This window comes from Moschus berezovskii, chromosome 8 (assembly GCF_049115385.1).
Source record: "Moschus berezovskii isolate FMDL1 chromosome 8, NW_MosBer_1.0, whole genome shotgun sequence".
Taxonomy (NCBI): domain Eukaryota; kingdom Metazoa; phylum Chordata; class Mammalia; order Artiodactyla; family Moschidae; genus Moschus; species Moschus berezovskii.
The window spans coordinates 15,825,706-15,844,483 of record NC_142467.1 but is presented as its reverse complement, the minus strand read 5'-3'; the positions used below and the strand labels follow the sequence as shown (position 1 = coordinate 15,844,483).

Below are 18,778 nucleotides of genomic sequence, written 5' to 3'. Positions count from 1 at the left end.
GGAGAAAAAAGCACCATCTTTCTTCAAGCATTAGAGTAAAAAGGAAGCTTAAAATGCATAATCCAACTATTTTACACCATTCAGTTCAGTTCAGTTCAGTTCAGTCGCTCCATTAGACAATCTTTTTTAAGCAGGACATCAAAACATTCATAGAACAAAAGATCAAATGAAGAAGTGTAGTAAAACAAATTTCTGTAAAACCTGTGTCAAAAAGTCCCTTTGATACTGTCTCAGGGCAGAGAAAGAACTGTAACAAGTTGAGTAATGATATATGCTTTTTGTATTTTAATATCAGTAATAATAAAGTACATAGTGATCATTATGTATTTGTCATTGTGGTAAGCAGAGCCAGCTAAAAGGGCTGACAGCTTACCGATTCAGGCATCAATCCTGAAAATAACTATTTCTGAAGGCACTGAAAACCCACTAAAATCTTAGATACAGGTTACCTGTAAAGGAGTTAAGGAAAAACACATCCCCTCTAAACGGACAGTTAAGCACCACTATGGCAACCTTATTATGTTTGTAACACTTAGCTCTCTTATATCAACTCCTTATAAAGACATTATTTTCAATACTGTTTTAAATGGAGAAGATTTATAACCAACAATTTTAAACACTTTGAAGCCATGTAGCAGCAGATCCTTAATGAATAACCAACTTCTTTAGTTTCTCTAACTATTGTGGTTAATGAGAGATATTAACCACATATTAACCATTGTGCGAAAATGAGAGAGACACAGTGGGTTTAAAGGCAAGACAGAAATGGGGCACACCCTTGACCTCACTGAACATCACAGAGCATTTTAACTCAACTCACATAACAAAAGAAAAAATTTACCTGCCAAGCTGGAACAGAGGTTGAGTTAGACAGGACTGCTTTTTGCAGCTCTTCAAGTACAGCATCTGGGAGAGGTTTTCGTGACTCCAGGAGTGGTTTACATTGAACTTGTCTCAACAGTAAGATAACAGCTGGTTGATCAGGGTTACTTTTTAAATTCTAAAAATCAAACCCCAAACAGAAATTCATGAAACAGGTTCTGAAATGTTAAATATAAAAGGCAATTAAGCTATTCTCCATACTGAAAAAATAAAACTAAAAACCTGAATTTAACCTTTTCTTATTAAAAAATAGCAGCAAAAGTTAAAAAAGAACACTGATCACCTTGGGAATATCAAACTCTATACTTAAATAAACTCTAAAATCAGTAATACTACTACTGTAGTTTATAAATTGTCACTCTTAGATTTAGTATGTCCCTTTGACTCGGTTTATTTTTAGGTGATTGCCTGAAAAATGTAGGGTCTGCATATAAATAGCTGAACTAAGAAAATATAAAATTAACAGTGAAGGCTAATATTATCCCTTATTTGGAAGGAACTGTGTTATGTAAGAGGGGCTTCCCTGGTGACTCAGAAGTAAAGAGTCTGCCAGAAGTGCCAGAGATTCAGGAGACACGTGTTTGAAGGGACTTCCTCAGAAAGGTCCCCTGGAGGAGGGCATGGCAACCTACTCCAGTATTCTTGCCTGGAGAATCCCATGGACAGAGAAGTCTGGTGGATTGTAGTCCAGAGGGTTGCAAAGAGTTGGACATGACTGAAGCAACTGAGCATGCACATACTATGTAAGAAGGAAAGAGCTATAATTTTTTTCCTTTCTCAACATCTTAATAAAGATACACAATGTCCTTCCTCCAGGCACAGATTTCTTAAACATATTTCCCTAAGCCATTTATTTATACCTTAAAACACATACATACAGACATAAAAGTATTGTATGTGTGTGTGTGTGTATATATATGCTGCTGCTGCTAAGTCACTTCCGTCGTGTCCGACTCTGTGTGACCCCACAGACGGCAGCCCACCAGGCTCACCCGTCCCTGGGATTCTCCAGGCAAGAACACTGGAGTGGGTTGCCATTTCCTTCTCCAATGTGTGAAAGTGAAAAGTGAAAGTGAAGTCGCTCAGTCATGTCTGACTCGTAGAGACCCCATGGACTGCAGCCTACCAGGCTCCTCCGTCCATGGGATTTTCCAGGCAAGAGTACTGGAGTGGCTTGCCATTGCCTTCTCCGTGTGTGTATATATATATATATTTATAAATGTATATGTTGTTTATGTGTGTGTATATATATATATATTATAATTATATATACAATATGTAATCTATACCCGCAATATACACATACAAGAAATAAAGGCTAGTTTCCAAGCAAGTCCTTCCACTATTGTTTTAGACATCTTTCTTTATTGTCTGTCTCTCAATAACCTAATTCTTTATCTTCTACTATTAGGCCATAGTTCTAAATGTCCTTATTCCTGAAAGGTATGTGATTGCTTTCTTCTAAGTAAGAGATTGGAACCTTAAAATGACAAGGAAAGGTTCATAAAAGTATCCCTTACTCTGTCAGAGAGAGTAAGAAGCAACTGCCAATTTACACTCACTAAACATTCACTGAACTGTCCTGAACCTAGATGGAATTTCTTAAATAAAAGAGATAATGTATGATTCTGCTTTTCAGAGAATTCAAGGACCAAAGGGATCTTCAAAGATCCTTTCCTCTCTCTCTGTAAAATTCATACTGATCTTTCAAAAAACATTTCTAGAAAGACAACACAATCTCCCAGGTAAGTATGAAAAAAAAAAAAGGTGTTTTCAGGAAAAGTGATGTCTAAAACTCTCCTTATTCATTGTTATTTCTGAGTAGGTTTATAAAACTGATTTGTTCATTCAATAAATATTTATTGAGACTCTACTATGGGTCAGGCAAAGTCTAAGAATTTACTCACAAAGACTACAATCCAGGTAGGTAAAAACTGATTACTCAATAATTTCAGTCACCCACTTAACAATCCCCACAGTCATTCTATGTGGTTCAGAACTTTGGGGAAATGTAGGGATGCTGCAAAACATTGCATTCTAAAAAGAGTAACTAGAAATCAAAGGAAAATACTTCCATAAGAAATACCCCAAATAAATAAATTCAACTGTGAGTCTCAAGAGTCAGACACATGTGAGCTTAAACAGCAAGTATATCAATTTCTACCTGTGAACTCTTATGCAAATTAGTTATACTCTTTAAGCCTTAGTTTTCTCTTTTCTATAAATGGGGATAATAAATAAATACCTACATCACAGGATTGTTGTGAAGGTCAAACACAAATTGCTAAATGTATTAACTAGCCTATAGTAAGCACTCAGTTAATACTGGGTATTATCTTCATCATCATCACCACCACCATCACAACCTAACGCTATCTAAATAATGTGCACTCTATTTTTGAAGCTATTTTCCAAGTAGGATAAAAATTAATGAATCTCAATTCCATAAAAATACCTTTGTGCAGAGGGCTTCAGCTTCGGATATTCTTCCTGTGTCTATTAGACCAGTGACAGCTTGAGAGAGAGACCACCTTTCAAGAGACTGGTTGTAATTTTCAAAGAATTCTTTGTCTTTAACTACAATAAAACAAGTCAATGTTAAAACTTTTTTCTGCAGTTTATAATGTGTTCTCTGAGAAGTAATTAATTATTAAGTATGACAATTAAACTTACCATGCAATACAACACTTACACATACCGCTGGAAAAACTACATGGATTTTATGTGTTTTGAAGGTTTGTTACTTGGTACCTAAACTGTCCTCTTGATAAACTGATTCCAATGTGAAATGTCCCTCCTTATTACTGGAAATATTCTTTGTTCTGAAACCTTAATTTGTTTGAAATTTCTCTTTTCTTAAATATTTATTTACTTACGTCACTGCATTGGGTCTTACTTGTGGCACTCCAGCTTTCTTCTGATTAGTATTGGCATAGTGTACCTTTTCAGTTCAGTTCAGTCGTTCAGTCATGTCCGACTCTCCGCGACCCCATGAATCACAGCACGCCAGGCCTCCCTGTCCATCACCAACTCCCGGAGTACACTCAAACTCATGTCCACAGAGTCGGTGATGCCATCCAGCCATCTCATTCTCCGTCGTCCCCTTCTCCTCCCGCCCTCAACCTTTCCCAGCATCAGAGTCTTTACCAGTGAGTCAACTCGTCGCATGAGGTGGCCACCATTCTCTAATTTGTTAGATCATTTTTGTCTTTTTTTTCAATCTTTTTTTAAATAGATACATAGCTGATTTACAATGTTTCAGGTATACAAAGAAGTGATTCAGTTATACATATCTACATATGTGTGTGTATATACACACACACGTATATATATATAAAATAAATATATTCTTTTTCAGATTTTTTTCCATTATAGGTTATTACAAGTTATTAAACGGCTTCCCTGGTGGCTCAGTGGTAAAGAATTTGCCTGTGATGCAGAAGATGCAGGAGACCCACGTTCGATCCCTGGGTGGGGAAGATTCCCCAGAGGAGGGCATGGCAACCCAATCCAGTATTCTTGCCTGGAGAATCCCATGGACAGAGGAGCTTGGTGGGCTACAGTCCATAGGATCGCAAAAGGTCAGACACAACTGAAGTGACTGAGCACACACACACAAGATATTAAGTATAGCTAACCTGTGTTATAAGGCAGGTCCCTGTTGCTTATCTATTTCATAGATATTTTGTAGATAGCATGAGATTACTTTTGTCTTAAACTACAGGTCTATATTTGCTGTTTCCTTTATGCAGTACACGGTTGCTGCTGCTGCTGCTGCTGCTGCTAAGTCACTTCAGTCGTGTCTGACTCTGTGCGACCCCATAGACGGCAGCCCACCAGGCTCCGCCATCCCTGGGATTCTCCAGGCAAGAACACTGGAGTGGATTGACATTTCCTTCTCCAATGTGTGAAAGTGAAAAGTGAAAATGAAGTCGCTCAGTCTTGTCCGACTAGTAGCGACCCCATGGACTGCAGCCCACCAGGCTCCTCTGTCCATGGGATTTTCTAGGCAAGAGTACTGGAGTGGCTTGCCATTGCCTTCTCCGAGTACATGGTTAGCTCTTGCTTTTCTATCTACTCTGTCAGTCTGTGCCTCCTAACTGGGTACTTAGACCATCTATACTTCACTTGATTATCGATACAGTCGGGTTTAACTTAACTGTGCTATTGTTCTCTCTTTATTCAATGTTCTCTTTTCTTCCTTTCTTGGATTATTGTTTATACCCCATTTTTTTCTACTTCAGTGGCTTATTACAAACTTATAACTCTATTTATTTTAGTGTCTACTTTAGGGTTTAGAGTATTTATCGTCAACCTGCCACCATCTAACTTTAAGTACACTTGACCCCCTGTATCTGTAGATATGGACGAGCAGAGTCGACTATTACACATCATTTTATATAGAGTTGTGCATCAATGGATTGTGATATCTGAGGGGGGGGTCACAAATCCCCCATGAATACTTAGGGATGACTGTGTATTTTACCACTTACAGTATAAAAGCTTTACAACAAACACGTCCATTTCCTCCTCCTGGCCTCTGTGCTGTTGTCACATGTGCTTTAAACAGCTAATTACATGTTAAAGAGATTCCTGCTGCTGCTGCTAAGTCGCTTCAGTCATGTCCGACTCTGTGCGACCCCATAGACGGCAGCCGACCAGGCTCTGCCATCCCTGGGATTCTCCAGGCAAGATTCCTACCTTGTGTCTTTTGTGAATCTGTTTCTATTGATTGCTTTTTCTCCTCATCACGGGTGCTATTTTTCCATTTGTTTGCATGCTTATCAAGTCTTATCTAGATACAGACATTCTGAATTTTACCTTACTGAATGCTGGATACTCCTGTTCCTATAGTGTTCTTGAGCTTTGTTCTGAATGCAGATAAACTCTGTAAAAATAATTTGACCATTTTGTCTTGTTTTTAAGCTTTGTTAGATGAGAATATAATAGCCTTTCATGCAGGGCTAATTTTGCCTATTACCTTTTGGCAATATCCTTCTGAATACTTTATCTTGAATGTATTGTGTATTAAATGCTTTTTCAAACTTACTTGAAGCAGAAACAGCAGATAACAGTGCCAAGTATAAATCCACCCTCTTTGGCTGAGTGCTGCTCACTAGGGCCAGTGTATCACTGGCATGACAAGCTGCCATCAGCCCAGCCCAGACAGCAGGGTCACCTAGACGTAAGAAATACAATTAGCAGGCTTGTCGTTATCAACATGCTGCTGAAAAACTACCAAAACTGAAAGTAAGAGTTTATAAACACCAAAAAATAAAATTTTAAAAAAGTTATCTACAGAAGAGTTCTATTTTCTTAAAGAAAAACTAACTCATAAGACACAATACTATAGATTTGCCTTTTTTTCCAAACACATCAGAGGATAAGAAATATCCTATTAAACTCCTCTTCCACTGCTGGTTACATGAGCAGTGCTCGAGCACTATGCTGTTGTGGAAAGGTTAATTACAGTCACATTCACTGAATTCCAAGGACAAGTCTCAGTTGTGTTCATCACCCTGTTCCTCTACTAAAGGCTCAGTCATAGGAAAAGCAAGGTAACACAATTTCTCAGTTCTTGAGAAAAGTTTGAAGCAAAGGAAAACCTCAAGACAACTCCATTTTACCTATGTTCTAACAGCCAAACATGAAAGTCACTTTATTATTCCAAGTGAAGCAATTTTGATTATATACGCCTTCATTTATTTGATCTTTTTTCCTTCCTTCACACCTTGATAGCAGCTTCAGGGCGGTGAGTTGAGAGGTAATAAAAGAGATTATGAGTACAGACTCTTTTCAAGAGTTAACTGTGAAAACAGAAAGCTGAACTCGGATTTGGAATTTAGGCTTTCTAATTTGCTTGGTCTTTTATCTCACAAATCATATTTTACAGGTTAATATTTTCAGTCTGTTTGCCCTTAAAGAAAAAACGAATAATTTTAAAATCCTACAAGAGGTTCCAGTTAACAATACAATCATTTAAACATACTCCTTAGCTCTAGATTTTAATTTTTTCTTATCTAACTGCCCTGTCCAACATATACCTTCAATCAAATGTCTGAAGTAGATCTATTTCATTTATAGATGGTCAATATTACTGTTAATTATACAAGAAACATTAGAAATGTTATGCAGACCAAATATTTTTACAAAAAATTAAGTAGTTACCTTGATATTACAAAATAGTTTCTGCCCAGATAATGATTACCTTATTTTAAATATCATAGAACATAATCAAATCTAGAATAAGAAAATGGAGACCATTTCCTATTATTTATGATGCAATCTGAATACTACATAATGAAAGGCACATGACTTGAGTCTTAGGCCTGGGTTTTAGGTCTAACAATGCCACTAATGAACTGTGCAGCCACTTTTCCTTTGGAACACATACTTTTATAAAACAAGGCATCTAAATTAAATGATGGCTCAGGTGCCCTCAGGTGTAATATTCTGTAATTTCAACTGAAGTAGACTCAATTTCTATATTTCTAAGATTAAATGAACAACTCATTTAAGGATCTTAGGGTATTCTATAGTTTAGATTTTGGGGGGAGGGATAGATATTAGCTGGAAGCGATTTCTCTTGCCACAATTCAGAAGAATTGTTGTTTTCTCTTCTAGAAATAACCAGCAACTCAAATTCCTTATGAAACAAAGTGATAATTATGATACATATATACAAATATGTATACATATACACACATACACACATACATTATACTAGAAATCTAAAGTTTTTCATATACTTGGATAAACAAATCTTTTAATATCACAGAATCATTAACAGACATTGGATTTCTTTCCATTCAATTCTAAATTCTTGGGATTACATTTAAATTTCTGAAAAGATTCCTTGGAGTACCATCTATCAAAACTTTGTTTAAACATCAATAGAGCCTAGGTATACAGCCACTACACATAACTACAATTACATTCACCTTCCTGGGCAATCTCACCTTTCTTAAGTGTATCTCACTTACATAATCACAGACTTACATCAATCATTCTAGATCCACAGTAAGAATTCTTGAGAGCAATTCTATACTTAATAACTTGCTTGAGAACACTTAAAAATCAGACACTTACCTAACATGTAACACAGACAAAACCAAATATTTAGGTTTCTTTTTATTCTACTTCAAAAATGAAAGAAAAAGTAAACAAGGACAGGTCTGTCTACTTGTTTTATAAAATAATCTCTGAAGTTTAGTTACAAGCTTTATAATTTACTGTGAAGATGACATCAAATCTGTTCTTCTGTTTCCCCACAGTCCCTGGCCAAAAGCAATACACTCTGATCAAACAAATGTTTGAAGTGGTCTGGTGGAATATATTGTTTAAAGCTATGTTTTATACTAAAAACAGTATTATATAAAAATACACTCCATAACCCTACTTTGCCAGACTTTCCAGTTCTCTAAAGCACTTTTCCAGTAGTAGTAATGGAAGAATGCTGATGTCATTTACAGCAATTCCTCGGGCCTTTGGTGATCAATGGTACACATATAATTCTGGTTAGAACTGAGAAGAGGTTAGTTCAGGTAAGGTCAGTACCCTGTCAGTTTCTAACAGTTACAACGGAATATATATCTCCACTCTTCAAGAAACTAACTACACATAAAAGTAACTAAACATGCTTATTAAATAATTTAGTAGTTATAGATAAACCTCATTAAACCTGACTGATGGGAAAACAGAAATAAAACTACTTCTTGAAAGTATATAATTCAGATTTTCAATAATGGTTAATGACCTATCTTTAAAGAGATATTCCTCTGAGCCTGCTTCAATAACTAATTATCTCTCAAGTATCAGTAACTGAATGCAGATAATCAAATAATATGCAAGATCTTAAAATATTTTAAAATTCTCTCATTTCATAAAAGTACAAACTTTGCTTCACAAATGCAGGATAGACAGAATCCTATGCAATAACATGGATTATATTATATTCACCTGGAGAAAGGAGAGCCGCCTTTTGAATGGTCTTCAGTGCAGTATTTTTCTCATCTTCTTCTGAATCGCTTCCCATAGCCAAGTGATTTACTGCAGTGTACAGCAATGCCTTCTACATAAGAAAAAAGAAGAGTGTTAACCAATTCTCTTTACAGCTCCTTGACTATCAAAGTGACAAAAAATAGTACAATACTGAATATGAGCTGAAGAAAAAAAATTACTCATTCATCAATAATATTATTTAACAACTAAAACATTCCCCTGAATTGGGGCCAACTAACCTTTCCATGATTTGAGTCCAGAATATGAGCCACGCTTCCTGCCACTGCACCTCCCTACAATAGTAAACAAATGATTACTTAGCTAAATGCATAAACTTTCATGAAATGGTAAAAATTAAGACTGATAAAATCTTTACATTAAATCATTTGAAAGGTTCAGTTTTATCACATTTATATTAACTTTTAAACTTCCTGAGAAAGTGGAAGTGTTAGTCACTCAGTCGTATCCAACTCTTTGTGACCCCATGGACTGTAGCCCACCAGGCTCCTCTGTCCATGGGATTCTCCAGGCAAGAATACTGGAGTGGGTTGCCATTTCCTTTTCCAGAGGATCTTTATGACCCAGGGATTGAACCCAGGTCTCCTGCATTGAAGGCAGACTCTTTACCCACTGAGCCACCAGGGAAGCCTTTAAGCTCCCTCTCAGCACCAACTTAATACTACTGTTTCAAAAAACCAGTTTAATATTTTTATAAAAGAAAATTTTTTCTACTATGAGAATTTCAACTCTGCTCTTTCACAATTTTCATTAAAGGTCCAAGAATTACATGATTTCACAGTGGTAACAAACAAACATACAATTTTCTAACAATATATAAGACTGTGAAACAAAGGCTCAGTGGCAATTCCACAAAACTTATTTTAATATAAACTAATATAACTTCACTCCAAGAAAATATAGTATTTTTATTTTTACTTCTGCCATGCCTCTAGATTCTGCCATTCTTGCTCTGAGAAATAAATGGCCACATCCTCAAAAGTCAGAGGTAACGGAGCTGGCTCGGCCACGGGCCCTCGCGGTCCCACCAGGCGCCCGACCCGGCTACCGCCAAGCCTAGCTCCCAGCGGCCCCGGGGCACCTCCCCCGTGGCAGCCTCGCACTCGCTCCGACCCGCAGGCCCAGCCCGGGCGCGGTGCCCCAAGAAAATACAGTATTTTTAAAACATCTTTCAGTTCAGTTCAGTCGTTCAGTCGTGTCCAACTCTTTGCGACCCCATGAATCACAGCACGCCAGGCCTCCCTGTCCATCACCAACTCCCGGAGTTCACCCAAACTCATGTCCATCGAGTCGGTGATGCCATCCAGCCATCTCATTCTGTCGTCCCCTTTTCCTCCTGCCCCCAATCCCTCCCAGCAACAGGGTCTTTTCCAGTGAGTCAACTCGTTGCATGAGGTGGCCAAAGTATTGCAGTTTCAGCTTTAGCATCAGTCCTTCCAATGAACACCCAGGATTGATCTCCTTTAGAACGGACTGGTTGGATCTCCTTGCAGTCCAAGGGACTCTCAAGAGTCTTCTCCAGCACCACAGTTCAAAAGCATCAATTCTTCAGTGATCAGCTTTCTTCACAGTCCAACTCTCACATACATACATGACCACTAGAAAAACCATAGCCTTGACTAGATGGACCTTTGCTGGCAAAGTAATGTCTCTGCTTTTTAATATACTATCTAGGTTGGTCATAACTTTCCTTCCAACCATCTTTTAATTTCATGGCTGCAATCAGCATTCACAGTGATTTTGGAGCCTAAAAAAATAAAGTCTGACACTGTTTCCACTGTTTTCCCATCTATTTCCCATGAAGTGGATCATAATAAACTGTGGAAAATTCTGAAAGAGATGGGAATACCAGACCACCTGACCTGCCTCTTGAGAAGCCTGTATGCAGGTCAAGAAGCAACAGTTAGAACTGGACATGGAACAACAGACTGGTTCCAAATAGGAAAAGGAGTACATCAAGGCTGTATATTGTCACCCTGCTTATTTAACTTCTATGCAGAGTACATCATGAGGAACGCTGGGCTGGAAGAAGCACAGGCTGTAATCAAGTTTGCCAGGAGAAATATCAATAACCTCAGATATGCAGATGACACCACCCTTATGGCAGAAAGTGAAGAGGAACTCAAAAGCCTCTTGATGAAAGTGAAAGAGGAGAGTGAAAAGATTGGCTTGAAGCTCAACATTCAGAAAACAAAGATCATGGCATCTGGTCCCATCACTTCATGGGAAAACATCTATAGACCCTAGCAAAATGGGTAATTAAAGTTCAGAGCATCGTGAAACTCATCACTGCCTCAATAATCTACTCAATACTAAAAATAAGGAAAATCTATGCAGCATCCTAGGTTTCATAAACTTGGCTTGAAACTTTTAATTTTTAAAAATTCAATTAGATGTTTCACCTGGTAAAGAAAGTAAGTTGCAAGAATGGTCTCATTTTAAATCAGAAGTATACTTCTAATGTATACTTCATTTTACATCATTAAGTATATCACAAATGTTTTTAAAACCATATTTAGCAAATAAAGAAGGCTAAAAATAAACTTTGAAAAAACATGTCAATATAAAACAAATAGAAGATCAATTAAAAAGAAGGAAGGTTCACGAGTAAGGTCTGAAATGATCCATCACCACAACTACTAACTGTGATTTTGCTCAAGTTACTGAATCCTTATGTCTCAAGTACCCTCCTCTATAAAATGAACTTAATTCCAGCTACTTCATTTTGAGATTAAATGACAAGACAGATAAAAAAGCCAAGCACAGTAGTTGGCATATAAATGCTTCATTCCAGAGTCTAACAATGATGGTCTTTCAGGTTTTTGGAACAAAACATTCACTGAAAATAACAAACTGTAGGATAAAACTTTGCTACTCAAAGTGTGGCCTGTATACCAGCAGAGCTGACATTCTCCCGGAGGCTGTCAGAAATGCACAATATCAGGCCCTATCCCACATCTACTGACTTAGGTTTAAACAAAATTATGAGGTAATTTCATTTCACGTTAAAGTTTAATAAGCACTGGGATAAAATATAAGAAGCATGTATTCTTAAAAGCACTGGCTGGCTGACAAGATATTAAGGACTTTTCAAGCCAAAACTAAAAGGGAAAACTGAAATCCACAAAGGTATAAGTGAAGGAAGTCAGTTTTCAGTTCCTAAAAAATTTTAATTTTCAGTTTGAAGGACTTGTGGGTGAGAAATTAGAGCCCAGGACTCACACAAGGAGCAATCACACAAGAAGCAATTATAAAGGAAACCTGCATCAAAATAAGCTGAGATTCCCCCACTCCTGGCCAAGGGGCCACACACTCAGATTTAAGGTGAATCAGAACTAGACCAGGATTCAAATGACCCTGAAGATCCAGGCACACAGTAACCTGTATGGTCCAGAAAGCTCAAGCTATAAACCTTCTTTAAGGTGGTTCCAGATTGGTGGAGCTCCCAAGTATTGGCATTAAAAAGTACAACTTCTTTCTACAGAAAGGTACCTTAATACTAGGCCTCAAATTATTTCCACAAACAATCTTCAAGTTTACACAGTCAATCAACAAACAAGGCCAGTATGAAAACCAATAGAAATAACAAACAAAAACAGATGTACATAGACTTCAGATACTGGAATTACTAGATGCAGTAAGTGTTCAAAACATAGCAGCTACTCTTATTATGTTTACTAACGGGCCACCTCATGCGACGAGTTGACTCACTGGAAAAGACTCTGATGCTGGGAAAGGTTGGGGGCGGGAGGAGAAGGGGACGACGGAGAATGAGATGGCTGGATGGCATCACCGACTCTGTGGACATGAGTTTGAGTGTACTCCGGGAGTTGGTGATGGACAGGGAGGCCTGGAGTGCTGTGATTCATGGGGTCGCAGAGAGTCGGACACGACTGAGCGACTGAACTGAACTGAACTGAACTGAACTAGTTATGTAAAGTATAAAAGGCCATATTAACCATACAAATTAACAAAATACTTTATTGACTCCAGCACCACAGTAACCCAGTTACGAACAAACAACAGTGAAAATCCCTTTTATGGAACATCGATGACTTCATATTTAGACTTACATTTTTAGACATAAGAACTGTTCTAGTTGTTATTTTCTTATCTTTAAGAAACTTTTAAATAAAACTATTTTGGAGTATTCTGAAACACAACTGCTAATGCTTCTGAACTATGTGCTGTGCTTAGTTGCTCAGTCATGTCCAATTCTTCAAGATCCCATGGACTGCAGCCCACCAGGCTCCTCTGTCCATTGGGATTCTCCAGGCAAGAATACTGGAGTGGGTTGCCAGGCCCTCCTCCAGGGAATCTTCCCAACCCAGGGATCAAACCCAGGTCTCCCGCATTACAGGCGGATTCTTTACTGTCTGAGCCACCAGGGAAGCCCAACTTAATCTACATATATTCAAAAAAGTCCACCTCCTTCCTTGTATATTCCATAATACCCCAGCAGCACAACAGTACATAGAAGAAACTCAGTGTACTACTTGCTGAATAACTAAGGAAAAACTTCATTAAATAACAGAACTCCCTCGCTGTATTATTTTCCAGAATGATAACAACAATATTTTAAAATTGCATATTACAAAATAAGCTACTTTACCTTTGGTCAGAAGTTAGAACGTTACTCACCTTTGCATTTCGTTGAGTGTACTGGGCAACCACTCGGGACAACAGGGACCAAAGAGCAGGATCAGCTGGGTTACTGTAATGATCATCAAAAGCACAGGGCTTAGAGATGGGAGTTACTTTAACCACAAAAAGCACCAAAAAAATATCAACATTTTATTTAGTACCTAAGTTAAAAATCTTTTAAATATCTAAACCAAGATCAAATTAATTGTCCACGTGTGGTTGGAAGTATCTGAATGTTTAGAAAGAATATTTTATCTTTTTATTAAAACAAAAAAGAAAAATCAGCAATGTGATGAATACAGAGCCATGAGATCCAATCAGGAAAGGTTAAAGAAATTTAATATGTCATGTTCAAAGAAAACACAGAGATGAGAATTATGGAAGGAAAATAAACTACAGACATAACACTTTTCTGTTGAAAATAAAACAAATAACCACTATGACTAACGATAACAGCTTTCTACTTTCCAAATTTTGAATACATTAATGAATGCTGAGTGGCCAAAAAATTCCTAAAACCATTAAACTGAACAGTATCAAATAACAAACTGACAATATCACCAACTTGAGAGTTTGTAAGGATTTTCACACAAAAAAAGATTTGGGCCTTAATCTGAATAAAGGAAAATTTTCTCTTTTTAATCAACTGAATTTTGCATTTAAATCACTAGACATGAAAAAACTGTCAATTACCTGGTCCTATATACAGTTTCATAAAAACACAACCTGGTTTCCAAATATATGCAATTACCTCATTGTATAATCTTAATTGGGAAGATCCCCTGGAGGAGGGCATGGCAACCCACTCCAGTATTCTTGCCCAGAGAATTCCATGGACAGAGGAGCCTGGTGGGCTACAGTCCACGGGGTTGCAAAGAGTCAGACACAACTGAAGTGACTTAGCACACACACACTTAATCTTAATAACGTCCAAATAGCAAAGACAATCTCATAAAGGACAACAGGACCCCAAGTTCACAAGTACAGAATTTACCTATGAACAGCTTTGGATGCTTGTCTCTGCACTGCCACACTGCGGCCTTGCAGGGCATAGATGGCTGAAGTAAGAAGGCTCCTCTGATAATCACTGTTCTGTTTGCTGTGCTTCAGTAACTCATTAAGTGCAGCCTTTGACAGCGTAGCATCCTGCATTGCCAATCCGAGAGCACACAGGGCTTGAAGGCTTTCCATTGTTGGTTCCTTTAAGATAGAGCTGTAAACATATTTTTAATTGCCTATTAGCCATGAGTACAATAGTCTGTAACTATTAGAACACACTGAACAGCAGAAAAAACAGTGTATTTATAGATTCACCAAACTATGGCCCAGTTTTATGATAAATATAAAACTAAGTTCCATGGTTTCTAGGAACCGTAACTTCCCTGAATTTCTGAAGCAGTTAGAAGGTACCAAGGGCCTTCACAGAGCAACAGTAGCCAAATTTCTTCTCTGGTCATTTTATCTATGTTTATAAACAAATACACAGCACAGTCTCTTTGGGTCTCACAGTTCTAGGTAAATAATTAAAATAATTTTGCTAAAATCTTTTGGTTTCAGTAAAATTCTAAAAGGCATAAATAATAAAGAAAAATCCTTAATCTAAGATCTGATTTTTATCAACTGCAAAAACATTCTGTCTTACTGTTCTGTGGTATTTGAAACCAGAGCTAGTATATATAAATACAAATACAACCTATATCCACCATAATCCAAGCAAGCATATTTATAATTGAAGGAGAATTTAAATTTTGTATGTAAGCATCCAATTTTTTTTTTCTTCTTCAACTGTGAAATTTTATGGAGGTAGAAGTCACTAATGTTAGGAATCCTTGTTAATTTAAATGAAGAAAATGAGCTCTTTACAAACTTAACAGAACTTCTAATAATAATTATGAATGTGTACTGTAATAAAACAAAGGAATTTTGAAAAATCTGTTAAAGAAAATTCATCAAAATATAATAGAAATACTTATTACAAAATATCACACACCTACCACTGTCTTTCTATTGTTGGGGTGAGAGGATAAATTGTTTAGAATCTGACTTTGACAAACAGGTTCAAAATCATGAATTTTCATGGGCAGCTCTGGAGTAAACTTAAAGCATCCACAGGAACTTTTTTTTACCATAAAGGTTAATGGAGGCACTCAAAAATGAATAGTATCAATTAGTAAGTCATTTCCATCAATACAAATAACCCAAACTATAAGTTGGACAGCAAGGAGATCAAACCAGGCAATCTTAAAGGAAATCAGTCCTGAATATTCATTGGAAGGACTGATGCTGAAGCTGAAGCTCCAATACTCTGGCCACCTGATATGAAGAGCCGATTCATCGCAAAAGACCCTGAAGCTGGGAAAGATTGAAGGCAGAAGGAGAAGGGGACAGTGGAGGATGAGACGGTTGGATGGCATCACTGATGCTATGGGCATGAACGTGGGCAAACTCCGGGAGACGGTGAGGGGCAGAGAGGACCGGTGTGCTGCAGTCCATGGGGTCACAGCAGACTCAACCAGGCGGCTGAACAACAACTAACGACAAAAGAAGACACTCTAATCTGTGTCTCGGTTCAAAAGGAGAAACCCCTACCTACTCTAATATTTATTAACATACACAACCTGAATTATTACTGGAATGACTATATCCCATTAGGCTCACATGTGCTGAATGCACAGTACCTGCAAGCTGTCCTGTACCACGTGCCATGGATTTTACATGCAATTATTTATATCATAATTCTACGATGCTGGTAATCAGATATCTCCCCCTTATATGCCTATTCCCCTTAAGCACCTAGGACACTGCTTAGTTCCCAACAGACGAATGCCATACAAGATCAATAAAGATCTGGAATTCTAATTTTTCACGGAATGGAAGTCAGAGAACAGAATCCAAGGGGCAGGAAAGGGAGCAGTTTGAAAGATAACACACAGAGAACCAAAAACAAAGAAACACAGATCGTATAAACTTAGTCGGGGATTCAGTAACACAAAAAAGAGGTAAAGGCCTTCCCTCACAAGAGAATGAGAAAAGAATAAGATAACATTCTATTATTTTTCTCCACTTCCTCCAATGTTCAAAATGGTTTTGGTTACTCTTTTACACAGCAACCCAAGATTAATGTGAGTGAAAGTCAGCAAGTCATGTCCAGCTCTTTGTGACCCCATGGACTATTCAGTCTATGGAATTCTCCAGGCCAAAATACTGGAGTGGGTAGCCATTCCCTTCTCCAGGGGATCTTCTCAACCCAGGGTTTGAACCCAGGTCTTCCGCATTACAGGTGGATTCTTTATCAGCTGAGCCACCAGGGAAGCCCAAGATTAATCATATTTAATTTGGGGTTACTTTTGCCCTTGATAATTTGCAGCAATATATTAGCATCTATGATTCTTTTGGTGGCTTCCCAGGTGGCATCAGTGGTAAAGAACACGTTTGCCAACGCAGGAGACATAAGAGATGCAGGTTCAATTCCTGGGTCATGAAGATCCCCTGGAGGAAGGCATGGCAACCCACTGCAGTATTCTTGCCTGGAGAATCCCACAAACAGAGGAGCCTAGCAAGCTACAGTCCATGGGGTACGAAGAGTTGGACTGAAACAACTTAGCACACACTTAATTCTTTTTCCCAAGCTATTTGCAAATTTGGGTCTTCTGAACATGAGTGTACCCATGTAAAGTGACAAGATTTTTTAAATTCTGACTGGTTTTCTCAAAATAGCTAAGAGAAGGAGAATGAACTGCTTACTCATTATGCAAGAAAATTTCTTTAATCAGGATGAAACAAAAGTATCACAATGAATAAACAAAAACAAAGCTTATCCTGTAAGAAGTCATCCTGACCTAGTTACCACTAATCATTGCCCCCCTGTCTTTGTAGGGGAGCATAATTTGGAGATGCATGAAGGCACTTTTTTGGTTTTCACAACGAATGAAGAAAGCAATTAGTGTGATGGGAAACAGGGATGTGATCTTCCTGCAAGGGGTGGAAAATTTCTGTACTATGAAGATCTGTACCACTAAAAACGCCAATAGAGCACTCACTGATAACCACTGTCCAATAGCATACACTTAATCATCTACTGCTTTTTAAGGAATTAAGATCCACTTTCTCAAAAAAATTTTCAAAAAGTCAGAAAGTACCTTATAAACAACCACATATATCAGAGACTACTACTTCATTAAATTATCCCCAAAATACAGAAACAGTTACAAGTTATATTGGTATATATACTTTCTTTAGACTCAACTTTAAATTAACTTTATCAGGTTAACCTGAACAGGGAAGGGGAAGAACAATCGCTCTGGGAACCCACTGGGCTGAAAACAAGCCAGTTATGACTGCTTATATTAAAAGTTTATAATCCTAAGAGAACAGCTGAACAATTACTGTTTTAAAAAAATAAATAATACAGAGTACAGGATGGTTTTGAAGAACTGAATGACTTCAGAATTAAGAATGAAGCCATGATCTCTAGCTAACCAGGTGGGTCTTATCCCTTCCGCTCACCAAAAAGTTCCTAAAACATTAAGAAATTCATTTTACGTTGCTTCCAAATTTAACCCAATATTTTTAAGTATCTGGTCATTTGAGTGTTGATGTCAACTATACATACCATTTGAATAGCAATGTCTTGGCTACGTCCATTTTTCCTTGTTTATACTCCGCTATTGCCAGAGCTGTCAAAATATGAGCTTTGTCCTGCTCTGATTCAACAATAGTCAAGGCTCTCTCATACGCTGTTACATAGAATTGGAAACAAAAACAAAACAATATAAAAGTAATCCTGACTGACAAACGATGGGAGTTTTCCTTTCCTAATCCTATTTTTTAAACAGGTCAAACTAAAATTACATCTTATTATGTCCTTGCTCTCAAGTGAACAGAATAAAAATGTATAATAATCTAACTTGGTTTAACGGTTCCAAGGTAATTCTTGGAATATCATTAATATTATTATGTGATATTTCTCAATTCTCATCTTTAGAATCTATAGGCAAGTCTGAGTCAGTATCTTCAAAAGAAGTGGACAAGCAACTCCATTAAGCAGTCCTTACAATGAGCTGCACACACACGTAGGCTGGACACACACATGGGAAAATGCGCTCAAGGAGCATTTTTGGAGAAACCAAAATATTAATATATTATCACAAACAGTGTTTGAGGTCTTTGTTTACCAGAAAAGTACACGGAAACACTGTGGAGTAGTAAATACTTGCTTTCAGTGAAAAAGAAA

At 37.5% G+C, this 18,778-nt stretch overlaps 1 protein-coding gene across 3 annotated transcripts in view; it reads right to left on the bottom strand.

Moving 5' to 3' along the window:
- The window catches only part of SKIC3 (SKI3 subunit of superkiller complex), a 98,371-nt gene that overhangs the window by 20,647 nt on the left and 58,946 nt on the right, over positions 1–18,778 (bottom strand). For all 3 annotated transcript variants that reach the window (XM_055429426.2, XM_055429424.2, XM_055429425.2), the window contains 8 exons: positions 18,158–18,281; positions 14,540–14,758; positions 13,543–13,615; positions 9,123–9,176; positions 8,842–8,953; positions 5,933–6,061; positions 3,338–3,459; positions 842–1,000 (listed from right to left, as the gene is read on the bottom strand). In XM_055429426.2, the coding sequence (XP_055285401.2) occupies positions 842–1,000; positions 3,338–3,459; positions 5,933–6,061; positions 8,842–8,953; positions 9,123–9,176; positions 13,543–13,615; positions 14,540–14,758; positions 18,158–18,281 (992 nt within the window). The remainder of the gene's footprint in view (positions 1–841; positions 1,001–3,337; positions 3,460–5,932; positions 6,062–8,841; positions 8,954–9,122; positions 9,177–13,542; positions 13,616–14,539; positions 14,759–18,157; positions 18,282–18,778) is intronic.